At 48.8% G+C, this 26091-nt stretch overlaps 1 protein-coding gene across 1 annotated transcript; it reads left to right on the top strand.

Annotated features, from left to right (window-relative positions):
- On the top strand, positions 1-24835 carry LOC114844342 (leucine-rich repeat and immunoglobulin-like domain-containing nogo receptor-interacting protein 3). Its single transcript, XM_029131643.3, has 4 exons — positions 1-565; positions 17312-17921; positions 18008-18751; positions 18829-24835. Exons 2-4 carry the CDS (start codon positions 17367-17369, stop codon positions 19396-19398), a joined length of 1869 nt encoding a protein of 622 aa, XP_028987476.1. The 5' UTR covers positions 1-565; positions 17312-17366; the 3' UTR covers positions 19399-24835.
- Positions 24836-26091: the final 1256 nt, after the last annotated feature.

Here is a 26091-nt window from a genome sequence, read left to right on the forward strand (position 1 = left end):
GACGGAGGGAGAGGGGAGGGGTGGGGGGCAGATAAAGAGCGAGGGAGAGAGCGAGATGAAAAGCATGCTAAGTGAGAGAGGCGCTCACACTGACGGAGGCAGAGGCAGCAGCCACGGCAGCGGCGGCGCTTCTTCCCTCGCCTCTTCCGTCATTCCACGCCGGTGGAGATGGAGGGTGCCCTGACCCGCTGAGGAGGACGGTCCGAAGGAGAAGAGAATCCCTCATGAACCGCCCCCACCCCTCCTCATGTGAACGCCTGGATCGTTTATTCTCGGGGCATTAACCAATAAGGGGTGAAGGGAAGTGTGTGTTCACTCTAGCCTGCCGGAGGGAGGGAGGGAGGCAGGAAGGAGACGGAAGAGGGGGATGAGTGGCAGGTTCGGTGCGGCTGCCCATGCCAGAGTGTGAGGGTGGAACACACCGAGGGAGACCTGGGTAGCGGAGGGGCTGCCACGTGTGGAGCGCCGTCGGCAACTTGTGCGCCAGAGACGAGAGGACAACAGATTCTAATACGCGCGCAGCTGGACAGATGAGGAAGCATCGAGGACCGCGCTTCAGTCCCGGGTACGTGCACTTCACGGCACACACGCTCAGACATACAGCCGCGCGAATGCGGCTGCCGCGGCGCTGACACACCGCGGACGCAACAGTGCGTGTTTGCGGACCTTCGCCGCTGACGACTAGCGTCCCTGACAAGTCTCCCTACTTGCCCTGAGACACTGGCAGCAGAGGCGGAGGAGGCGGACGGAGGATGGAGTGCGCGCCCCGGGTGCGTGTGGATGGTGGTGACGCTCCCGCCGTCTACCTCCCGCCGTTCCCTCGCTGTAACCCACTCACAGCGTGTTTCGTAATGGGTGTCAGAACGACGCACGCAAACAAAGCTCTACTGGTGGAATGTTGTCACGTCGCACCCCAGCAGGCGCATTAAGCCTCGCACTCTCGCCCAACGCTCGCTTCCGTGGTCATTAGTCGGCAAAATGATGTTAACTTTCCCACGCGGTCGTAAATTGCGCCCGGTAAAATGTGAAGGGTTGAATTTGAGCGGCTGCAGGACTAAAAGCTAGGACTTGCTCGTCTGTACTGCCCTGAGACCCGTAAAGCGTCGTCGTCCCCCCCCCCCCCGAAGGGTGCCTGCGTCGTAATGTGACATGCGTGGCCGTTTGTTATGTCACGTTGTGGCAGAGCGCACATGGCCCACGCCAGCAGGTTTGCATTAGGTGCATTAGTCAGCCGCCCCCTGTTTATCCACATCTGACCCCCCACCCCTCCTCGCTTGCTCCCTCTGCCTCTTTTTCCCACCATCTTCCTTTTTCCAATTACAGGCTGTCACCTCCCTCAGTTTCCTCCTGACGCTATCTCCCGTTTCATTCTCCCGCCGAGCAATTACCTTCACCCGAGTCCGGACAGCGCGGCCGGCTGCTCCGCTGTCTGTCCTCTCTGCAGGACGGACGGGCGATGATTTCACGGGCGTTTTCTCACGGTTGTCCTCGCCGGGCGAAGCGGCGTCTGACCCCCGTGAAGCCCGAAAGCAGCAGACACTTTGTTCTAACACTGCCCCCCCAGATCAGCTAAAGATATGTAGATGTGAACTAGCTCAAGGGGGCGTTCGGCACGCTGCGGAATTATGCCTCTAATCATGCAATCAGCTCATTATTTCCTGCTCCTCATTAACTTGTTTGGGTTTCTAACTTTATGGCTGCTTGCGGTCTTGTCTTCCTCAGAGCAGAAAAAAAAACAAGGCAGACAGAGCTGGCAGCCAGATCACTCCCAGCATATGGGCAAACTTGCTGTTGGCATATGAGGGTGGAGAGACTCTGCCAAAGAGCTGAAACCCCATGAATCCTAACCTTTGTTGGTTTCAAACTCAAACCAGGCTCCGTCCACTTTCCTCTTTGTGTCTATATTCTTTCTTTGATCCTTAAAAGTGTTGATCCCACCTCATAACCTTTATTCTGACTCCAGCTGAAACTCACACGAGAACCACCATAAATAGCGTGAAAGGATGTTTAATGAAAAGACACGATGACCAGCAGGAGCGAGATGAGGACGGCTGAGATAAAGTAATCTAAAGAAAAGGATCAGATCATAACGGTAAAAGGTGCAGAGAGAGGAACAGGTAGGTGAGAAATAGACAGAGCAATGGGAAACTGTGGGCGAAAGCCTGTGGCATTGGTGATGACAGGTGTTGATTGCCAATGTCTTGCTCCGGCGAGTGGACACAGCAGCAAAGGGAACACTTCCAGCCCCCCTTGAGGAAGGAAGGTGAAGAAAGAACATCACAGTCAGAGCAGTCGGGTTATTTATAAAAGCTTCATCTCCAGTAAAGGCCAATGCCAGTTATGTGATTAGTTAAGATCAAGATAAAAAAGCTTTATTGCACTGAATTGCTCTGAAGTTCTGTTGACCAGATCGCAGACATCAGGTGGACAATGCTTCATATCTGGACAAGTCTCCAAAAGCCTGGTGGCTTTAGGCGCTCAGAAGCGATGTAAGACGCCCAGTGAGACGGGTAGCGCCGGGTTCTGACCATGAAGGTGACTGGATGAACAGCACGTGGGCGGCGTTGGAGGTCGGCGAGCGCGCGTGTGCACGACGAGGGCGCTTGACCTTGAGAAATGCATCGAGGCTCCTGAGAACGTCCTGCTGCTATTTGACTGCAGGATTGTAATTGTGGTGCATCAAGGGACAAGGTCAGAGACGCACAACACCCCCCCCCCACACACACACACACACGCACAGTAAAACAGACTTTAATAAAGCGTGTGGGGGTGAGCGGCACCACAGCAGCACAGGTGGCTTTGTAATACTGGTAATACTGTGTGTGTGTGTGTGTGTGTGTGTGTGTGTGTGTGTGTGTGTGTGTGTGTGTGTGTGTGTGTGTGTGTGCACGCAGCATGAAGGTTATTAGGCTCTAAGGCCGTGGCCGCTGCTGTTGTCGATGATGACATGGGCTTCGATCTTGGGGCAAATAACCAGCAGCCTCCGCAGCCTCTCCTCCCGCTCGCCTTCCCGGCCTCACAATAAAATATTCCCCCTCACACTTACCCTGTTTTCCACATTCTGCCCTTTCACTTTCTACTTTGCCGCCTTTAATTGAGTTTCCCGGCAGCGCTTTCTCGGACCTGACTCCCGGGTCTTTGGATTCTGGTGTTCATTCTTCCCCTCCTGTCCGTCTGCGCGTCTCCTGCCTTTTTTTTCCTCCCTCAGCTGTTTGTGCCTGATAGGAAAGTTTATGGGTCACTTAGTATCTCTCGCCTAACGCTCGTAATGAAATACCACTTAGCTTTGCTCCATTATTCAGGCCTCGAGCCACTGCTAATCACCTCAAAATAAACTCCAAATTTAATTTAGCCTTGATTGAATCTTCCTTTGAAATCACAAATATTGTACTCTGTGAAAGCTGTGAATCTACCGAGTCCTTGAAGGAGGAGGCCTTCACTGGGTCCTCAGCGAGTCTCAGAACCGCTGGTTCTTACGCTGGCCATCGTTGACGACCATCAAGCTGAGCCGTGAATCATGGAATAATGCTTGTAAGCGCTTGACCTTGGAAACGCTACGTGTTGGAGCTCTCAATCACGTCTTTATCGCCGCTGTGCGATAAAAGTCACGTGGATGAGGAGGGATCATAACCCACGTCTGAGGCTGGGTTTTGGCTTCGCTCGTTATTTACTGCCCTTATGGCAGTAAATGATTCGGTCTAGTGGTCATGAATGATGCGACTAAAGGCGCCTTCCTTTAGTGTCTTCGAATTATTTTGTCACAAAGGATGTCAGTAGATAAATCTCTCCTTCTAGAAACTTACGAAAGGCAACCGTTAGAATATCTACGATCGGCTTCAATAGCATCAACTTGAATAATGGCGCTCAGTTAATGACCACACACAAGATGGAGGCCGCACGTTCACCGGGCGAAGCGTGTGTGTGATTTCACTCAGTTTGGCTTAAACTCAGACGCAGCAGGTGTGTGTTTAGTGCTAATGTAAATGTGTGCGTGTGTTAACATCTAACGCCATCTGTGGAGCGGACCTCTGGGGCCGGGGGGACGTTATTCATTAACTCTGACTGCATGAGTTCCAGGCGAGAGCGGCGTCGGCGCGCGTGTTCGCGTGTCGCCGCCTTTATGCGCGTCAATCAGCTTCACTTGTGAGCGTCGCTGTTCGCTCGCTCTTCGCTCGCTCTCGTTCTGTCTCGACCGCGCGCCGCGGCAGATAAACCGCCTCCTGAGCCGTAAGGACTCTGTTAATGAATGCTGTATTGCTATTGATTTCTCCTCTGATCCCACGGTTTGTTCTGGCACAATACAAATCTGGTTTCCCCGCGACGTGGAGCGCCGGGCGCCGCTGATGGCTGTGATGGAGCACCGGGCTCCAGTCCTGCAAACGGGACTTTAATGCTTCAAGTGTTTTTCCTTGAGCACTGTTTACTTCTCCCTGTGGAAATTAAACTGTGATATCGTCTATGAAATACCGAGAGAGGACTCGGCCTGAAAATAAATGTTTCGGGGTTGAATTTGGGGCTCAAAACGAAACCTATTATATCCAACGGAAAAAGAAATCATTATGAAGGATTAGAAATTTAAATTTAACCTTACTAAAAAAAATTCAATCAATACAAGAATGTGAGCAGTTTGGATTCAAGCAGACAATGCGGCTGGTGCTAATGTGATCTGAGCCCTCTTTATATTGCTGTGTGACCTTTGTGTAATGTGCTGAGCTAACACAATTACGGATGATATTCTGGATCCTTGCTGTCACCACATTCAGATCCGTAAAAAGACGTGACGTGACCTGGGCCACTGACGTTAGCACACACTGATCATGAGTGAAAGTAAACGTCGTAAGCTGAGTCATCGGATGCTTGTTAAACTGGCTGAGGCCTGAAACGTGATGGTTTTTAAGAAGGTTAGCCAGTTAGTCACTGGTCACACACTCTTCCATCTTCTGAGTGTCCTTGTAAGTGTTGCTGGTGCTGGAGCCCAGCTGTTCAGTTTGTATTTAGCATTCTAACATACTCATATTCGTCTGTGTGGTTTCATCATGTGAATTCACTTGTTTGGGTGAATGTAAACGGGCAGACTTTGTGCAGCGCCCACTGTGATGACCAGCACACACTCGCGCGCGCGCACGCAACACGTGCACGTTGCTCTGAGGGAGCACAGATTCAGACATTACTTCTGCCTCGCTGCCACACAAACAGGCTCGCGGAAGCCCGGGGACCGCTCGCCGTCGGAGCGCGTGGCGGCTCCGCAGACGCTCGCTCGCTCGCTCACACGGGCGCGCGCGTGCGTCAGCCTTCCTGTCGGGCCGGAGGCACGTGGAAGTCACTCGGGGATGCCAGCGCATATGTGTCGCTTTGTCCTTTCTACGTGCCACATGCGATAAAGAGGCCAATGGTTGTGTGAACGCGTATGAAATGTGTTTAGCTAAAGGTTAACGACCCTTTCACAATAAAAGTCACTCCTCGCTGTTTTTTTTTTCCGAGTCACACGCTTCGGCGCACGTCGACCTCCGTGCTTCTCACCTGGTTTAAACCGGATCGAGGCTTCATCCCTTTAGCGAATCAGTCGAGCTGCTCGTTAGCAAATAGAGCAAATTTAGGAGAAGAGGGTTGACTTATGGGAAACGGAAGCGCGTGCACTTGCGCCGTTAAAGCGACTGATGAACAGCTAGAAGCCGTTCCTGCGTGACTGCGCGCGTGTCCCCTCACTCAGTCTGCTTCAGCAACTTGTTATAGTGATTGTTGCTTGTTTGGAGAACAAACGCCTATGGGCGAGGCGCTTCGTTTCCTCCTAGCTGTCATGTCTTCCCCTCTGTAGACTTTCTGGTACCTCGTTTTCGGCAACGCGCCGTAACAGCCCAATTATAAGATGACCCAGCTTTTCCGAAAGCGGGAGATCAGAAACACTTCATCAGACGACGCTCGTTGGGAAAGTTTCCTGTAACTCGCGAGAGAGAGGACGTGATTCTTAAAAAACACTTCTACTGTAAAACAGAACGCTCGCTTCTGAAGCGATCGAAACCATTTTCTCTCGCCGGTGGCATTTTGTAGACATTTTCATCTCCATGTGCTCCTCGTCATGATGTCGGTGATTGATGATGCAGTCCATTTCTGTCGTGAAACACTCCTGCTTTTTTTCCTTTCTGGCAAAACCTGTTGCACAAGCTGTAAATGACTTCCATTTCACTCGGCATGTATTCAAACATCTTAGCGTTCGATCACTTCTCTGCGTTTTGGTCAATATTAAAATGTGGCGTCAGCAGTTTGTGCACATTTCACTGCGTCCTCTTTGCATTTTTTTTCTAATTGAAGGAGCCTTCACCCCTCAACCTCCAGCTCCTCCCTCACTTTCTGGCCCTCAGCTTGACCCAAACCCTCGACTGCCTCCTCCTCTTCCTCCTCTTCCTCCTCCTCCATCTACTTCTTCTTCCTCTTAAACGTCAAGTCATGAATTTATTATATGAATCAAAATAGAGCAATGACTCTTTGTCCCCTTCCCTGCATGTCATTGGTCTAGAATGAATAATTCAGCCGCTGTGGTTGAAATTAGGATCAGGGAGGGGGAAAAAAAGGAATTATTTTGGATCCACGCTGTTCGGGCTATTTTGGACCGAGCTGTCAGCGCCTTTCCTGCACCACTCACTCTTTCTTCTCTCTCTCTTTCCACTCGCTTGCTCTTATTCCTCCCACCTGTTCACTTTCCACCATGTGAAGATAGAACAGAAACTTCTCTGTCTTCTCCGTCCTTGGGTAGGACAGTATGTGAAGTGTGTGTTGTTCTTGCTGTGTATCTATGATTGTTTCTTCCAGTGCCAACCCAGAAACATTAGTAGATTAGTCCAGTAAATGAAGATTACTCACGTTTCACTGATTCGTCATCTCACCTAAATCAATCTATCCAGCGCTGGAGGCCCCCAATCAGTCGACCACCTACACAGAATCTTCATTGGACCCAAACAAGCACAAAAAAGCTCTGTGCTCACGAGGTTGATCACGCACCCGACTGCGCACGCACATACACAGACGCAAACTTGGATGATTATTCTTGGCCTCCTGGGGTGTCACTGAAACTTTTCAGCCCTGACCTCGCTGAGAGGGACAGAGGGAGCGAGATGAGCATTAGAGGGGCCGAAAGTGAGTCCTTGAATCTTACCCGGATGGGAGAACTCTCATCATCTCTGTTTGTCTTCAGTGCAGCGGCCTCCTATAGGAGCCCATGGAGCTTGACTGCTATAATGCTCTCTGAGGGAAGCTCGTCTTTCTTCAGAACAAAGATCATTTGATGAATCAGTGGGAAAGGTCTCGCATTATCGGCTTTTAGAGCCGGGTAATGACATTCCTCCATCACAGGACGTACTGGAGGATAATCGGTAATTTAATCAGGGTAGCGCGTGTTGTTTAACTTCCACTAAATACATTTCACGTTGTGCTATTATACAGAATCAGCAACACTGGCCGCAAAATGTGAGCACACGTCCACAGCTGCCATCTACACACAAGGACTCACAGCTGAACACGTGTTTCTAATGACCAATGAGGCAGAATAAAAGCACAGAGAGCCTGTGTAAACTACGATGAGAGTGAGGGAAGACGAAGAGTCCGACCCGGTCTGATCAGCACATCCAGACACAATTCACTATGTCTTAATGTACAATATTTGACATGCAATGTGTTCATTATATTAGTATCATTGAAGGACGACTAAATGAAAATGGGGCGTCTACTCACTTAGATGCTGTGTCCTACATGGTTTTGTAAAGTTTCTAACCGTGGAGAGCGGGTTTTCAGGAAATAGTTCACATTTGATAGAAAAGTCTGGAGTTATGTAAATTTTCTGATTTGTTTTTAAAGCTTTGAAGGCCCTGTTTTGCTCAAACAGGGAAATTAGGTTGATTGGAGTTATTGCTTGTATCGTATATGTGATTGACTGGTGGTGAACCACAACCTCTACGAGGAATAAGCACTTTGTCCCGTTTAGTCTCTGTCGTCCCTTTCTTTTCTCACCTCGGTGCTCTGCACTGTTTACGAATCTTCCACCACAATGTTTATGTAAACACACAGGCGGCGTGTTTATCTGCGTGCGCGTGTGATCGTGTTAGGGAGGTCTGTGCATCCTCCCCTGGGATCTCTGGTGAGAAGAGGGGGTGATCGTCCTGGAGGTGTGATCGTCACCTAATGTTAGTGAATCACGCTTGAAGCTGCACAGCCCAAATGGATGGACACACACACACACACACACACACACACACACACACACACACACACACACACACACACACACACACACACACACACACACACACACACACACACATCTGGTCCGTTGGGTCCAACGGAATCATTGCCTTCACGCAGAGCCCTGATCTCCCTCCTCCACATCTTCTCTCCACATCTCCGTCCTTCCCTCTGTATTTCTCTCTCCTCTCTCTCTCTTTTTTTTTTTTTCGCCCGCCTTCACCTCTATTTCGTTGTCTCCCAAACCCGGCTCCTCCCCCCCATCTCTGCCCCTTCGCCCTCACATCTGAAGCGGCTGCGACAGCTTCTATTGGTCGCGCTGGCGGAATCAGAGGAGCAGGCAGCCAATCAGCTCGCAGGCTAACAGGGTCACTATTATCCATGAAGCGGTGCAGTTACTCCGTCGTCTCAATCCCTGCCTGGGTGCATACACAATGCCCTTGTTCCCACCGTGCACATATCCACCGTACATGAAGTCGTTCCATTCATCGTTTTGTATCTTGGGACTGACTCAGTCGAATCTGGCATTTTTCCATATTTCTTTTGAGGGAATTGTGGACGTGATGCAATTTTAATAGGACGCGCCGAGAAGGTGGAGTTTCTGGAGAGCGCTTTGACATAAATTCACAATGAGTGTATGCATTCAGGCCAGAGCTGTGTTCCTATTCATTGTAAATTCTGCCCATATAAATCTGGCACCGCACTGTTCTTCAAAGGCCGGGAAAAGAAAAGCTGTCACTCTCCCCCACCTTCTGTCGTTCTCTGCTCACTGTTTATGCGTCTCACACACACTGGGGTGTGTTTGTGCAACGTACCAGTCAGGCTGGATTCAGCCGCGGAGGTTTCAGTTACTGTGGAAACGCAGAAAATGCCACCAAACCTCGGGATTTTGAAATCCTCCTTTTCAGGCGTAGGACAGATGTGTCATGGAGCAACATCAGGTTCGCTCGGTCTGCCTTCGGCATCAGCTGGAGCATCAGGCCTAATTTGCATCATTAGATTCTCTCAGCTGTGGAATAGCTTTGACCTTCCTCCATCATTAGTGACAGAGTGGCCCTCTCACCCCCTCCCCACTCGCTCTCTCCTCCACTTTCATCCATCACACTCCCTTCTTTGCTGTCCTCCGTGTCCATCATCTCCTCCCCTGGATCTATCTGTTGCTCGCTGTGATTATATTCTGACTTATCTATTTCAATCTTCCCCTCTCGTTTTTTTTATTCGTTCCACTTCTTCTCGCCCTCGTGTGATTCATTTTGGTATATTGAGGCGCTGTTAGATACCTTGGATTTAAATTCCCAGCCTGGGTGTCTTCTATTTAATGAGCTTCTAGATACCATTGGGACATAAATACATACACCTTAAGCAAACACGTTCCAATCGGCAGAGGGTGAACAGGGGCCCGCTGACTTTCAGGTGCGGCCTCTCTAGGGAAATATTTGCATTTGCAGAAATCACCTGCCCATCATCACGATCGGCAGCTGCTCTGTTGATGCAGCGAAGACGTGATTTCACTTTACAATGACCAGCCCTTGGGATTGTTTCACTATTTTGTTATCTGGAAACTCATTAGCCACAAATGGAGCCCCTTCATATCCTGTCTGCAGGCCCGTAATCAGAGATTTCTCTTTGCGTCCAGGTGGAGCTTTTTTTTTCTTCTTTGGCAACAACACCAAACCTAATTCATCAGCCTGACCCAGACAATACTCCATTGACAGATAACCCCCCAAAAAAAAGGCTGTGTCTATTTTACAAACGTGGAGATGTACCAATAAATAAAAAGGCTCATTGCTGTGACCAAGCTTTTTGGAAGCATGGGTGAGATAATTAATGAGTCATTTCAATCCGTGCCAGTAATAAGGCCACAGATCCCCAAAGGGCAAGACTAATTCAAGACTGTTCCATCACTGGTCATAGTGTGTGTCACTCAAGATGATTGGTGTCTGCATGTGGGAAAGGCTTTTTTTTCTCTCAGACACGGGTCAGGTTTGATTAAAGGATTTTTATCTCACTGCTATTCTTAACTCTGACTTTCCAAGTCGCCTTGTTGCTAATTGTGTAATAATCCCAACGCTTGCTGATTAATTACACCCCAGGATAAACAATGGCCACGCTAAACGCTTTTCCTCAACACACTTAAAAAGCCAAGTAAACACAGGCTTATCGTGGTGCATGCGCAGGCACAGTTTGCGCGGCTTTGAGCGAGCAGTGCGCGTATCGGACTTAATGACTTGTAAGTCGTGGATCTGTCTACCAGCTGGCGCGTGTCCAGACCTCTCTTCATCTCGCGGACGGTCCTGCGTCGCACAGATTGGCACGCGTCAAGTCCGACCGTGCTCAGATACGAGACGGAGGGAAAGAAAAGGTCATTTCAGCTTCAGGAAGTTGACTCTGTAGCAGCTCCAGCCTGTTTGCTAACGAGGGAAAGTCTGATCCTGGATGACAGGAACGCACATAAATGCTAATCATAATTACTTGTAAGCCGAGTCAAACGCGTTATGAATGACAGACATTTGATGAGTTTGCTAATCTTGACAGCTCACCTGTTGACAGAGCTCGTCTAAGACACAGGAGGCAGTTTAAGCACGTCTGCGGCCTCAGTGAATCTACATGCAGACAGATGCAGGTTTTGTTTGCCTGTAAATTAATCTGTTCCCATTTTAGCCCCAGCATGCCACTGATGTATGCTAACTATAAGTCCCAATGAACGACAGAGATTTATGATAACACCGTGAGCTCTGGGCCTCTTGTTGGCATCACACTTTTTCCTCTGCTAGGAAGGGAAATCGTGATGTCACACCTTAGAAATAGCACCAGTTCATCTACATAACGGGCTGCTCGTTATGTAGCAGCCGTGTCCTCTCGTGTGTCTGCGCTCTCAGTGTGTGTAGTCATGCGCTCATGTTTGAGCCAAAGGAAAACAGGTCAGACCACCGCAGGGTGTGAGAATCATCAGAATAGCTGCAGCTAATTAAATGAACCAGGCATTTGAGTAAAACAAAGGGATCCATGATCTAAATATGAGGCCTGACTCAAACCGCCTTTGTAGTCAACATTCTCCACTTAGACCAGTAACTATTAGACCCAGTGGTCACTGTAAGAGAGTACCAAGCCTTTATTGGTCTGTCTGTGTGTGAGGATGACAGAGTTGGATGTGGCACCGAAATCACAAAGTTCAGTAACAAAGTATAAATTGCTTTATTATTTATTTATTATAAATTGATATTAGATAACAAAGTCAAATATCTGTGTTACTATAGCAACTTGATTTTATTTTATTGTTGTAGTAGTACTTAGGTGGCTGCAATCATTAAAACACCTGACAAGTAGTGAGGATAAATGTCTATTAGTTAACTAATTATTTAATACTAACTGTTAGAGCAGAGGAAAGGTTCTGGTTATCAGCTCTGCATTTGAGGAGAGCAAACATCATTTAAAGTCCTTCTTCGGGTGCAGCAGCGTTTTGTTTTTCACTTTAATCCAACCGCCCCTTCTTGTTTATCTTGACTCTCAAACGGAGGATGGTCTTCAGCTGTCAGATTGCTCCCAGAAAGTCAAAAACAAACAGCGACAGAGGGAGACGGAGCGATAGGAAGGAAGTGCGTGTGTGTTTGTGGTTTACAGGTCGGCATGTAGGATTCCACTTTAATCCATTTCAGGTGCTGGGGGGGTCTGACACACGGGTTTATATGTCAGTGCTTTGAAAGCTGAGACTTAAAACTACCCTGTGCTTAGTTTTATGTTTGGGAAAACTTTTAGGCTTTTACTTTCACAAGCACAACATTTTAATAATAATTAATAATAATTAATAATAATTATAATTATTATTGTTGTTGTTATTATTGTTATTATTATATTGTTGGTGTACAGATGCAGTTGCTTCATTGAAACATGCCCACACACACTTCATTGATGTTTGTTATGGATTTGATGATGTGGACTGCGCGACACTGTTGCTCATTTATAATGAGGAGAGAATAACAAAGCCACTATTGAGTGGGAGAGAAATCAAGCAAGCAAGGAACAAAGTAGCACAAGAGATCAAAGAAGTGAGGAACTGTCAAGTTTTTTCTCAATATGCATGTTCCCACTCACACATCTGATGCACAATCCTACCACTGCAGGAACGAGAGGGGCTTGACATTAACAACGGCACCAGATACAGAGCCTAGAACTTTATAATAAAATAATATTATGTATAAAATTCTCTATATATAATATGCAGCTTAGACAACATTTCGACCGTGATGATGTACCCATCACAGTTTTAACCAGGTCATGAAGTATTTGAAAACACCCACGGGCACAGCGACCTTTGACCCATCCTCGCAAACACATACAGGCTGACCTCAGCCATAATAATCCTTTAGAAATGAACAATTCAATAATCACTGGTGTTTACTGCACATTTCTGTATGTTTAAGTGTGTTTTCTGGGCTTTCTTTGTTTTTGAATATTGTTTCTGAGATGTCAAATTTTTCTTCAATTGCAGTGTGCTGTCCTGCCCTGTATTAATTAGGGAATATTCTCTCACTAATTGTCAGGAAGTTTGTTCAACTGATTGTTCAACTGACAAATCAGTTTGTGTGACCTCTGCAGAAAAGAGGGAAACTGATCCAGACTCTCGGCGTCCTTCACTAAAGCCTCTGTCTTGTCAGTGTTCAAAATAAAGCATGAGTACACACCAAACCTCAATTCTTCTCAGAAAAGCTTCTTAACCCTAAAATCGCATCTTGACCCTCAAAAAGGCCTTTAAAGTTGTGGGTCCCAGCCAAAGGGCCCCACAAATGACCAAAAATTAGATTCTGTCAGAGCCCCACTCTGCTGTAACCGCAAGGACACACACACACACACACACACACACACACACACACACATACACACACGCCCAGAAGGAATAACCTTTTGGGCTCATCTCTTTTCTAATCCACTTAACGTTACCTCCTGCCCACACACCAGCCCAGACAGCTCCTGTCTAAATCAGGGACATTTAAAGTGTCTGTATGAGTGTGTGTGACTGTGAGTGTGTGTGTTGGAGTGTTATTTAACAAGTCATTTCAACATTCAATTATTTTTAGCTCAACAAAAAAAAGCTGTTTGTGGGGATGTGATGCTTGTTGAAGTCATCTGAGGACTGAAAGAGATTCTCTCTCCTGTAACGTACAAGCACAAACATATATTTTTAATTTCTTGTTTGTCTTCGGGGGTTTAATCTGAGCGCGTCTTAGCTTTTGTTTGTTTCCTTGCTGTTCCTCTGAGGCTGTCGGGCGTCATAGTGGATGCCGCGCGCGCATCCGCACTGATGTTGGGGGTTTAGTTTGATTTTGGCTGGCTTTGATGTAGTCAGAGAACTGAGACCGGAGATTGGCTCCTTCAGCGTGTTCCACTTCGAGCTCGTACTCGGCACCGGCAGCACTTCAACTGTGCCTCTCTGGCAGGATGCAGACACGCATCAGCTCGGAGGAATCACAAAGATCTGTGAAGTATTTTAGGGATCACCCGCTTAGAGTGGAGCCGTACAGTAGGATTCTGTGTGACTCAGAGAGAGAGAGCGTCTCATTTGGTGAAGCATCATCCCGTGTGAAGCAACAGTCATCTGCAGAGGTGTGATGGTGTGTGTTTGGTTAGGTGTGTGTGTGTGTGTGGAAGTCACGAGGAGATGAGAGGATTGAAGCTAACGTCTACATATTTAATCTTGCAACATCACAAAATGGATTTTCACTTGATTTTACTTGTATTGGAGGTGAAATTAGGGTTGAATGTGAAAGCCAGTAATAATTAAAATGTGTTTAGTGTAAACACAGGAGCTCAAATCTTTGAGGTTATGCTTAAATGTCGTATAAAGCAACCAGGCAATTTCCCACTGCAGCAAGTCCTGATTTTGCAACCTTGTCTATCATCAGCTAAAGGTCAATCGAGGCGCCGCGTCAGTTCGCACCCGTTGTCACGGCAGGAAGAGGAAGCGGCCGGGTGGAGCTCCACGGTCGAGGCTCCGCGACGCGAGGCTCCGTCGTGACCGATCACGGTCACGTCGCACGCTCCGGCTCAGGGCACCGATGGTTGTCCCTGCCAGCTGACGGTCACGCGCTCGGTATCTGTCGGCCGCTGTCACCGCAGCAGTGGACGATGATGTAGACTAATGACCACAAGTTGCTGAGCGTCAGTCATTTCTGAGTCTCTGCTGTTCACTTCATATTTGTGTTCCATGCTTTTCTTTTTTATTTGATGATGATTTTATATATATACATATAACTTCCTTCTGGCCTGTATCCCGTTTCTTCTTCTCTCCAACACTTCAACTGTATCAAACAGCAGTTAAGCTGCATTTCACACTTGACTCAGGCTTAAAAACGAGTGACTAAGCACAGATTTAGTATTGGACTTATATCTACTTAGCGATGAAAAGCACAAACTGTCAGCTGTCCTCTGAAAGTCAAACCCAGTCTGGTTTGCTGCTCGGCTTGTTTGTGACAATCAGATGTAAAAGCTTTGGTTAATAACCTGCTGACTTCTTCTGCAGCACCGGCTCACGAGAGGCTGAAGAGTGAGGCCTGAATCTCATGAATGCAGCTAAACCCTACAGTTGAAAGGCTTCTTTCATCAGACATCAGTGAGACGTGGTCAGCAGCGCTGTGACTGTGAGAACTGGTGATTGATGTGTGATACGTGCGATAAGGAGGTTGTTGCAGGGCATCTGTTCATTAGGCTGGATATCAGATTGTTCGTTATTTTTAGCCCAGCTCCTCCACCGACTCCTCTCAGGACAGCTGCCACGGGGCTCTGCCCTCCTCCCTCTCTGCGTAGCTGCTGCATTAACATCTGCTTGAGGTGAACTTGCAGTTTTGCAGTGTGAACAGGATGGCGTGCGTGTGTGTGTGTGTGTGTGTGTGTGTGTGTGTGTGTGTGTGTGTGTGTGTGTGTGTGTGTGTGTGTGTGTGTGTGTGTGTGTGTGTGTGTGTGTGTGTGTATTTGCTGTCCAGATGTAACAACATGACATGGGACTTACCCTGTGCTCTGTCATATCAAAGCACAATATGGAGACTGTCACATCCACGCAAGGAAACAGATACTGTGCTGCTGATCACGTGCGTGTGAGCGTGTGTGGGTCTGCTAAGCATCCCTCCCTGTCCTTGAGTCAAGCACTGAGGACCTTGTCTGCCTCGCCAACGCCGGCTCACTGATTCATGCTGCGACTCTGCCACTGACCCGTAGGATGACTCTCAGGGGGGTGCGGAGACAGGTTGCATCCATCACGCTGCCTAAGAGATGGGCCGATGTGTGCTGACACACACACACACACACACACACACACACACACACACACACACACACACTATATACCCCCCAGAAGAAGAGTTCATAGTCGTGATAGCAGCCTAAAGGCACAGCTGTGCTTTGAGCCGAACATCAGCATGTGAGTTACAGTATAGGCAGTAGATGTGAGGCTGGTATAAAGGTTTATAATGAAGGAAATGCTATGTTGCCACATAAAGTATCCAGATGGTGCGTCTGCGAAACGTGAACGTGCTCTTTTTTGTTCTTAGGAATATCTTGCTTTTTTAGAACATCTGTACAGTGGTGTGTGTTTTGTTCCTCTCCTGGGCCTCGTCCCACGGAGGCTGAGGTTTACTGCTCTGTTGTTGTGGTCATGGTGAATTGTTGCCGATGACAACGCGGGGCTAGGTTGCTGCTGAGAAGTGGGTCAGTCCGCGCAGCAGCCTTCGCTGAGCCTGCGTTTTTGTCTCCCAGAGCAACGTCGGGTCCAGATTTGGACCAGATCTTTCATGCGCTGGATCCGTGAGCAGTGGTTTCCCGTCCTCATCCGGCCAGAGGCTCAGCAGACCAGACACAATGTCTGGAGGTTGGTGCAGCTTCCATGTGTGGCGCGGTCCCAAAGAACTTTTATTGCCTTCATTCAGTTATAGCTTAAATCCCATCTGGTCCCACGGATGCAGAGCAGTGTCTGAAACAATCAGGAGTTAAATATGTTAAAGAGGCTGGTTTCTAAAATCTAACTCGCTAGAAAAAGTCCAGGGGCGAAAAATCACAGCGAAGAGAAGATGTGGCAACTTTTGGCTCCTTCACCCTCTGAATGCTGCCCAGTAAGCTCAAACCAGGCCATGTATTATTCATATGTTTGGCTCTGACTGCCACCACTGCCAGCATCAGAGTGCATTCTAACATGAGACTCCCTGGTGATGATGAGCGAATTTCTTTCATTTCCACCTCATTGGCAACCAAGCAAATAGGAAAAGATCTTCAACACCTGGAGTATATGGGTTTTTTTTTCAATAAATATGAACCATCCTTGTACATCTTGTCATAAAGCAGCATATAAGGATTTCTAGCACTGGTAAATGGACGGAGAGAGTTGTGTTCCAGATCCAATGCCAGATGCTCTTTGACTGTCTCTGGGTTGAAAACAGCATGTGGGAGAGATGACGGGTTGCTTGAAAGGAATGTTAAAGCCTGAGTGATTCATCTCATCTACATGCAAAGATGACCATAACGACTTTAAACCTGTAAAATGCCACGTCCTACACGGACACGCATGCGTCCACACGGCTGATCAAATGCACACAGTCACGTGTTACCCGGCCGTTGAGGAGCGCCGTCTGTGTTCCTGTGTGATGATAATAAATTCATTGTGTTTGTCAAAGTAGAGCAGACGGTTTCAGCGCCGCGAGGGGGGGGGGTTGCAGAGGAGATGCAACATGCATGAATTCAACTGAAACGAGAAGCTCCCAGTGTCCCAGTTCTAAAAGCGAAGCCATGGATGAATTAGTGAAAAGACAAATCACCTTAAATATCTTAAACGGGGCCATGTTTCTCTAATGGGGTCTCGTCAGTTGTGTTTTAATGTCCTGTCATGATCCGTCTCAAACCTCCACAGCTTCCGCTCCAATATTACTAAAACTGCAGCAAGCATAGATAATTTACAGTCATATGGATGTAACTTTAATTAGGCTAGGGATGAGAGGGAACGGGCTCCATCTTTCTCTCTCACGTCTTCTTTATGTCTATACTCTCTAATCCTTGTCTCTATTTCTTTCTCCTCATCTTGCCCCCCCCCCCATTGCAGGTGTGTGGTGCACTGACCCTGCCTGCGACAGGCGAGGAGTCAGAGGACCAGGGCCATGACCGGCTCCCCTGGCCCTGGCGGGCGTGCCTTAGTGCCATGGCTGACGGTGTGGCGATGGGCCCTGGCCGCTTCTCTGGTCGCCACGGTGACCATGACGCTCCCGGGCGGCGGCCGGGCGTGCCCTCCGCGGTGCGAGTGCTCGGCCCAGCTGAGGTCGGTGTCGTGCCAGCGGCGGCGGCTCACCAACATCCCGGAGGGCATCCCCACCGAGACGCAGCTCCTGGACCTCAGCAAGAACCGGCTCCGCTGGGTGCAGACGGGTGACCTGGCGCCGTACCCGCGGCTGGAGGAAGTGGACCTCAGCGAGAACCTCATCGCCACACTGGAGCCCAATGCCTTCGCCACCTTACAGAGTCTTAAAGTGCTGAAGTTGAGAGGAAACCAGCTGAAGCTAGTGCCCATGGGGGCTTTCGCCAAGCTGGGCAATCTGACCAGCCTGGACCTGAGCGAGAACAAGATGGTGATCTTATTGGACTACACCTTCCAGGATCTGAGGAATCTGAAACATCTGGAGGTGGGAGACAACGACCTGGTTTACATATCCCATAAGGTAAGGTTTGCAGCGTCATTGGAAACAAACACCTACAGTGAAACCTGCTTCTGTGTATGTTAACGCCAGCTCCTGTTCACCTTCAGGCGTTCTCAGGGCTGGTGGGGCTGGAGGAGCTCACAATTGCGCGCTGCAACCTGACATCCATCTCTGGCCAGACGCTGTCTTACCTCCGCAGCCTGGTCACCCTTCACCTGCGTCACCTCAGCATCACCGGCCTGGAGGACCAGAACTTCCGGAAGCTGTCCAACCTTCGGGGTCTGGACATCGACCACTGGCCGTACCTGGAGTACATCTCCCCTCTTAGCTTCCAGGGTCTGGACCTCCACTGGCTCTCCATCACCAACACCAACATCACCTCTGTCCCCTCAGCCTCCTTCAAGAACCTGGTGCACCTTACCCACCTCAACCTGTCCTACAACCCCATCACCACACTAGAACCCTGGGCCTTTAGGGACCTGCTGAGGCTGAAGGAGCTCATCATGGTAAGCACAGGCCTGATGACGGTGGAGCCCCACGCCCTTGGGGGCCTCCGGCAGATCCGAGTCCTCAACTTCTCCTCCAACGACCTGCAGACTCTGGAAGAGGGCTCCTTCCACTCTGTCAACAGCCTCGAGACCCTCAGAGTGGACGGGAACCCTTTGATGTGTGACTGCCGTCTGTTGTGGATCCTGCAGCGACGTAAGACCCTCAACTTTGACGGCAGAGTACCCGTGTGTGCAGGGCCGGTCGAGGTGCAGGGGGTCAGCCTCAGCAGCTTCACTGATTCTGCACTCTTTGATCACTTTACATGCCAGAAACCTAAGATACGCAATCGCAAACTGCAGCAGGTAATGAATTGAAGTACTGATTGAGTTGGAATAGAAAATACCCGATGTAAACTGGTGTGATACTGCGTTTCTTGCAGGTGGTCGCCCGTGAAGGCCAGTCCGTGAGCTTTCTGTGTCGAGCTGAGGGAGAACCGGCGCCTGTGATTGTCTGGATCTCCCCGCAGCGCCGGCGGATTACGGCCAAGAGCTCTGGGCGCGTCACCGTCCTCCCCAGCGGCACCCTGGAGATCCGCTACGTCCAGCTCACGGACAGCGGCACCTACATCTGCATCGCCAGCAACGCCGGGGGCAACGACACCTACTTCGCCACTCTGACGGTGCGCGGCCAGCCGCTGGACCCGGCCTCCGCCTTCTTCCTCAACCGCTCGCTGTACGGCAGCGAGTTCTTCAACGACACGAACATGAACAGCACGCGCGTGTTCCTCAAGTTCACCCTGGATCTGACCACCATCCTGGTCTCCACGGCGATGGGCTGCATCACCTTCCTGGGGGTGGTTCTCTTCTGTTTCCTGCTGTTGTTCGTGTGGAGCCGAGGACGCGGCCAACGCAAGAACAACTTCACAGTGGAGTACTCGTTCCGGAAATCTGAGCCCGCGACTGGAGGCTCCTCGGGAGGGACCAGGAAGTTCAATATGAAAATGATATGAAACAACGCAGCCAGGGGTCCTTCGGGGGAGGCATGAGCACGTCCCAAAAACGTGTTTGACAACGCTGAACGCACACAGCCACTGACTCGCAAGGTCCTACAACACGATCCGAGCGCCCGTCTGCAGCAAAACTGGGGCCGTGAATCGACAAATGGCCCAGATCGCTCTGCGGTTTTATTTAGCTGGTGGAAACCAGTTTGAATGGTGAAGCAAGAAGCTGCACTAATAATTGATATGAAAGAGCTTGATAAAAAAAAGTTCAGGAGATAAGTTGAAAATTGGCCCGATTACTGATCTGTGGAATATTAGTAGGCCTGTTTCTCTGTAATGTTAATGAGAAACGATGGAGAATCTTTTTCATTAAAATTCCATTTAACGGATTCTGAGGAATGAGACGCGTAATAACGTCTCACAAAGACGCGGGCGACTCGGATCATTTGCGACCGTAGCTGTGTGAGTTTGGGACGAGCACGGCGGCCGTGAGCGGCCGCGACCGCCCGCGGCCCGGGGGGCTTGGTTAGGAAGTCAAGTCCTCCGGACGCGGGCTGCCGCGGTCGCCGTAGCAACCAACACCACGAGCGGGAGCCGGGAACCGGGCCGGTGGCCCGTAGGAGGGTGGCTGGGTGAAAGGGAGAGGAAGGAAGAAGCCAATGTGACCTTCGCTTCCTCTCCTCCACATCATCATGCTCTTTCATCAACAGAAGAGGGCCCACTGCCCCCCAGCCCCCTCCCCCCACCCCCCGGTCCCTGCGCTCCGCTGTGTCGGACGCCTGACCTTCCAAATGCTGCCAGGGGGGAGCAGCCTGGAGAGTTGGGCCAGACTCAGAGGCAGAAAGAGGACACACAGCAGCCCCAAATGCGCGCACACACACACACACACACACACACGCTCATCTTAGTAGTGTAACACACACAGCGGCGTGTGATTAGCGTCTTTTCTCAGGAAAAGTGAATAACTAGCCAACGGAGCGCGTGGCGACGCACGCTGGCTCTGTTCAAGTGTAACATTCCAGCAATATCGTTCGTAGAGCCATAAAGCCGGCGCTCATTCTCCGAGAGAGAACCGATGAGTTTGCGAGTGACAAAACAAAGCCATAGTACGTGTAGGTTGTTTTTATACAGTAGCGTGTGCATGATTCACTTACGTAATGATAATTACTGACACTGCCATCTTACAAGCTGTCGTGATAATCACAACACCATCTGCTGTTATCTGCTCACATGAAGTTGCAACTTCACACACACACACACACTGAACCATCGAGGTCCTTCAGACTGATAAACATAAACATCCATACTGCACCACAGCCATGAGCGCGTGGCGCCGCGGGGTCTCTCTCTGCCTCTGAGACGGCCGCTGTGCGAATGTCTCTGCCCCCCTAGCCCAGTGCATCCCCCCGCTCCACCCACGCCCCCATTACGCCCCCACTGGGTCCTCCTTTGGGAGGGGTCCCTGGCTGGAGATCGAGGATTCAAATGTAAATGAAGTCGTGTTAACCCTACCCACGCCATGTGCATCGTATAGTGGAGAGTAGTACTGTGGTTTTTGAAAACAAAAAAAATGACAAAAACTTTCTTTGAAGTGTTCTGTTGGTTCTGTTGGTTCTGTTGGTTCTGTTGGTTCTGTCGTTTGTACCCCGTCTTAATTTCCTCAGTTGTTGTTCTCCGTGACCTTTTTGGCTGTTTCCCCGTCGTCCATGTGGGACTGGTCTGATCTTAACACCCGCTGGCGCTGACGCAAGCTCACCGGAGGAACCAGGCAAAACAATATCTGGGTCCAGAACACAGTGGACCTTAGAGATTTAAAAAAAAAAAAATTAAAAAGGGCAAAACATGATTTGTTCTCAGTGTCAGTGCTCCGTTTTGGTGAACAACATGCTGCATAATATCACCTCAGCAGCTGCATGCGCATTTTAGAGGTCACTGATCCACATCTGGATTTAAAAAAAACAACAGCCCCGGGTAAAAGACAACCCCAAACTAACTTTTTCCTGCAAACTCCCTTTTTTTGCTCCCTGTGGGCGATGATGAAACCTCTGTGTCAGGATGAATAACCGAACAGCCGTTAAAGATTCATGAGGTCCAATGAGGACTGGGAACAGATCAGTCTGGTTACCGAGGAGCCGGTGTTGAGATCGGGCCACTGCCTCCGTGGACATTCTCTCCCCGTGTGTTTCCATCCCCTGGTATTTCAGTGGAAACTAGGTTTAGAAGACAGTGAGAATGTCTGTAGTGATTGTGGATGGTGTTGTTGTGTAGACATCAATCGCAGATGTAAGTGTAGATGAGGGTGTTCTGTTATTTCGCCCCCCCCCCCCCGTTTGTGTGGTCTTATCATTCTCACCCCTCGCCCTCCCTGTTCACAGTATTAGGCTGGAGTATGGTCGTGTGGTAGTAGACACGTGTCCTGTGCGCTCGCTGAGTCGGTGTCGTCGTGTGTTGACTCGTCGCTCCTCGTGACGCCGTCGGACGTGGAGGAGCGATTGGATCCGTGGAGACAAAAGATGAAAGGGGTGACCCAGGTTCCCTTAAAAAAAATTAACACAACATCGGTTCCCAATTCATGCCCCATTCCTGAAAAAAGACAGACACTTGCTGCTCTGGGATCTGTCTCTGTATATGAAACCCCACGGACTGCACGGTTTCCTCGGCTGATTTACTTACACATGTAGAAAGGGGGGGTTAGGGGTTGTTAGCCTGCACTCGTTTATGCTAACTGTGCTACACTGACTCATTCACTCACATTTCAGACGTGGTGATGGTGGGAAATAAAGCATTTTATCCATTCAAGCCCTATTTAAAAGTAAAGACGGTCAAAGTAACGTAAGTGAATTCCCTCTTTTGGGAAAGTTTGCTGAACATTTTCCATATTAAAACCTTGGCAACTCTTCAGCAGCTCCTCTGCAGCGGAGCCATGGCCTTAGCCAGCCGGACCGACTAGTGGCGTCTGCCTGATTCATCTCCTCTGTCGCCATTCTTGAGGAAGTAGGCCGAGCGGTCCCCCTGCTCCCTCCTTGGCTTCGCCCTTGCCTGGGGTTGATGCACCGCAGTCTAGACGCCTCATTTACAGCAGCAGGCGCCTCGCTAGTAGGATGTGTTCCCCTCGGAGAGCTCCTAACAGACGCAGACCTGAATGAGACGCTTAGACGCACAAACGATCAACCGTCACCCAGCGCTTGATCTGCCTTCGTCAGACTTCACCTGAAGGCCTGGTCCTGTCTTTAAGAGCACACTTCTCCATCTGCTGTCATTTCTGACTCCATATCTGCTCTAAATGACTCTGTCCCTCACTCCGGATTGTACAGCTGCTGTTTTGATTGGATTAGATTTCATCTGAATTATCGGAGCTGAGAGGAGCAGTAATGGGATGGCGGAGAAATGAGCTCGGCTGATTGGGTGATTACTAGGCTTATTAGTCCCACTACCACAGCAGCCGTGTCAGAACAGCGTGACATGAATACTGAGAGGCTGAAGGCGGTTCACCTTTAGAGCCAGAGTGAAATGATGGCGCCCGTGGAAATAGACCTCAGTGGTTACTACTATATATTTGCATTTCGACAAATAGCAGAGAATTGCTGAGGAATTGTTAAAAGCACCTTGAACATGCGTCAGCTTCATCTTAACCTTGACAAAGGCAGTTGGAGGCCCCTTCCCTCTTTGTGTGGCGCTACTGCCCCCTGGTGGCGACGGTGGGCAACAGCAGCGCCGCTGACGCTGGTGGACTGTGTGTCTCAATAAAGCAACAAATCGACTGTTAGCTCCATAAGCCAGTGTTCCTGGATGCTCTCATAGCCATAGCGTGACCTCCTCTCTCCGCTCCGGGTTTGTGAGGCGTTGCTCAGCTCTCAGACATCTGCGAGGGGAAGCGGTGTCATCAGGACAGGCCTCCGTTCGGCCCAAAGCAGCCTCTCTGACCCGGTTTGACTCAGACTCAGTCTGTACATTAGACAAACACTTTGCGACGCCACCATTATCACACACAATTACTAACCATGTTCTTGCTCCATGCATGAGCGAGAGTCGTCCGGCACTCGGTGGGCTCTTCTCTGCAGGGGGAGCTTTCTTTCTTGTGGTCTTAGCAGGTTTAATCTATGCATGCCTTTTGTATACAGTGATCGGTCTTGCCAAACTCTCACCTGCACTCGTGCGGAGAGCCATGGGTGCCATTCGTACCGACCGTGGGACTGGTTGACACAAACTGCCGCAGGAGCAGGCGGGACCATTCCATCGACGCCTGGCACAAAAGGATCCGTCAATATTTGAGGAAGAACAAATGGAGCTCTGGTTTAGTTGGGATGATTGTACTTTTACACATGTATCCACTCACAGAGGACCTGCTCAGATGTACAAGCTGTAGATAAAGCGATTGATATTCCAAGCAGGGCGGTGGGACTGATCAATGCCGCGTGGGGACAGGATTATTAATGCCATACTTCCATTGATCTGTCTCGAACCTCGTCACTCTCCCAGAATCTCCCAGAGTGGGAGGAGGCGTGCAGAGCTCTGCTGGACCTGGTCGGCGCCCATTCCTAGGTTTCCACATTAGCCTTAAGGACCACTTTCACTTCCTCCTCTTTTAAGAACGAGATGGTGCCAGATTTACATTTTATTTCCCAGGTCTCAGCAAAAATAGCGCTCTCTCACTCCTCCCACTCTTTTACAGGAAGCTGTCGCTGGTTTAAGTCTGTATTTGTTGGAGCACTCGAGTGAAACATACTAAAGAAATATCAAGCGTATCTCCTGAATTTGGCTTGAATAAACATATCCTCTCCATCTCTCTCTCTCTCTCTCTCTCGCTCTCTCTGTATCTCGCTCTCTCTCTATACTTCTCTCTGTCTGTCTGTCTCCATCTTCTTGGCACCGACCTCGTTAAACATTGAAGAATGTTTTTCATCAGTCACTCTGAGTGTTCACATTAATAAATATTTGTTTGTCTTCAACACGTTAGTGACCCATGAAACCTAGGAATGGGTGCTGAGTGCTCCGACTAAATATAGAGCTAACAACCTAACAAGGGTGAACAGCTTATATTGATATATAAGTATAAAGGAAATACTCAAACGCACCTGAACTATCACATTTCTTTTTTGGATCCTTGGATTTAAAGAAAAAAAAGATGTACATATTAGATCTATTAGCCATATCGTGTCATGAAATCTGTAGACCTCCTTGCCATGTCTGACAGAGGAAAATGACTGTTTAACTGTAAATAGTGTAGGTATAGTACTATAGGATTTAACTGCTGCTTCTTTTCTCCAAGGATCCGTGTTCGGTTCAGTCCCGTGGCTGATTGGTCTCACAGTAAAGGATAGGACGATGATGTGCTTGTGTATAAAACAAATATAGGTTCTTTTTTTATTTTAGTGTATGTTTTATATACTGTCTATCTTGTAAATGAACTCATTTTTTGTCATAAAAGCATGATGTGACTATGTCAGTTGTGTTCTGTGTGTGTCTCTCCTCTTCAAACATGCTACTGGACAACGATGGGCATTAATGCAGAACCATCCACTCGGAACAATGTGTCACGAACACAAATTCAAATCTCTATATATTATATTATATTATATTATATTATATTATATTATATTATATTATATTATATTATATTATATTATATTATATTATATTATATTATATTATATTATATTATATTATATTATATTATATTTACACACTATGTTATGAACAAACTCACCTTTGGCCATGTTTGTACAGTTTTATTTTCGGCCACCAGGGGGCACCAGAGCTCCACCTTAAATGGTCACACAGCAAACAAAAAGCCAGTCATCCAATTGCTTGCTTTTTTTATTAGTTTCAAAACACACAATTTTGGTTTTCACTTGGTGTATCAATTGTTCCAGAAGCTGAAGGCAGATCATTGTAACTGACAGACTTACTGTGTTACTGGGAGGTGACTATCAGAAGGGAGACTCTGTACGGCAGCTGTGTGTGCGTACGTGCCCTGTGCATATGTGTGCAGGCATTTGATCAACATCTTCGATTAGATGTCCACTTAACAAGTCAGAATCCCGCACCACCACCTTCTTCGTAACCAGGAGAGGGCCCTGGTGCCTCGGTCTCCACCGTAAAGGTCGCTCTGCAGAGGTCAAAGGTGACCACACACACATAATGAGCTTTGAGAGCCATCCTTCCTCCCATTCCTCCCATCTCTTCTGTCTAGTCAGTGCCTCTGCCCTCCTCCATTTCTCCCCTCCTCTCCCCCTCCTTTGTTTCGCCTCTGCTCTATTTGAAATTGATTGTCTTCCACCATCACAAAGACACTTGGTTCTGATTGATTCATTGACTGATTGATTAGTAGGGGGTGAGGGAGAGAACGTCGACGCTGGGGCTTCCAGAGCTCTGAGGTCGGTCTGAACTGGACCACGAGTGACGCCATTTTGGCGCACTGATACAGGCCACGTTTCAGCTGCCTGGCTGTCTGTTTGTTTAGTCCTCGGTCGACTCCTCAAGCAGACAAACACCCAGGCTAGTCGACCAGAGACAACAAAAACAGAGACGCTCTCACACACACGTACACACACTCACAGCGTCACACACGATGAAACAAAGTGTAAATACAAATACAGTTGTGGAAACGACTATTTCCACACAAACAGTGGGGGAATGAAGCTGATACACATACAAATACATGTATTTTATACAAATATACAAACAGCACATAAAGGACAG

The sequence above is a fragment of the Betta splendens genome, chromosome 17 (assembly GCF_900634795.4).
Source record: "Betta splendens chromosome 17, fBetSpl5.4, whole genome shotgun sequence".
In the NCBI taxonomy this organism is placed as follows: Eukaryota; Metazoa; Chordata; class Actinopteri; order Anabantiformes; family Osphronemidae; genus Betta; species Betta splendens.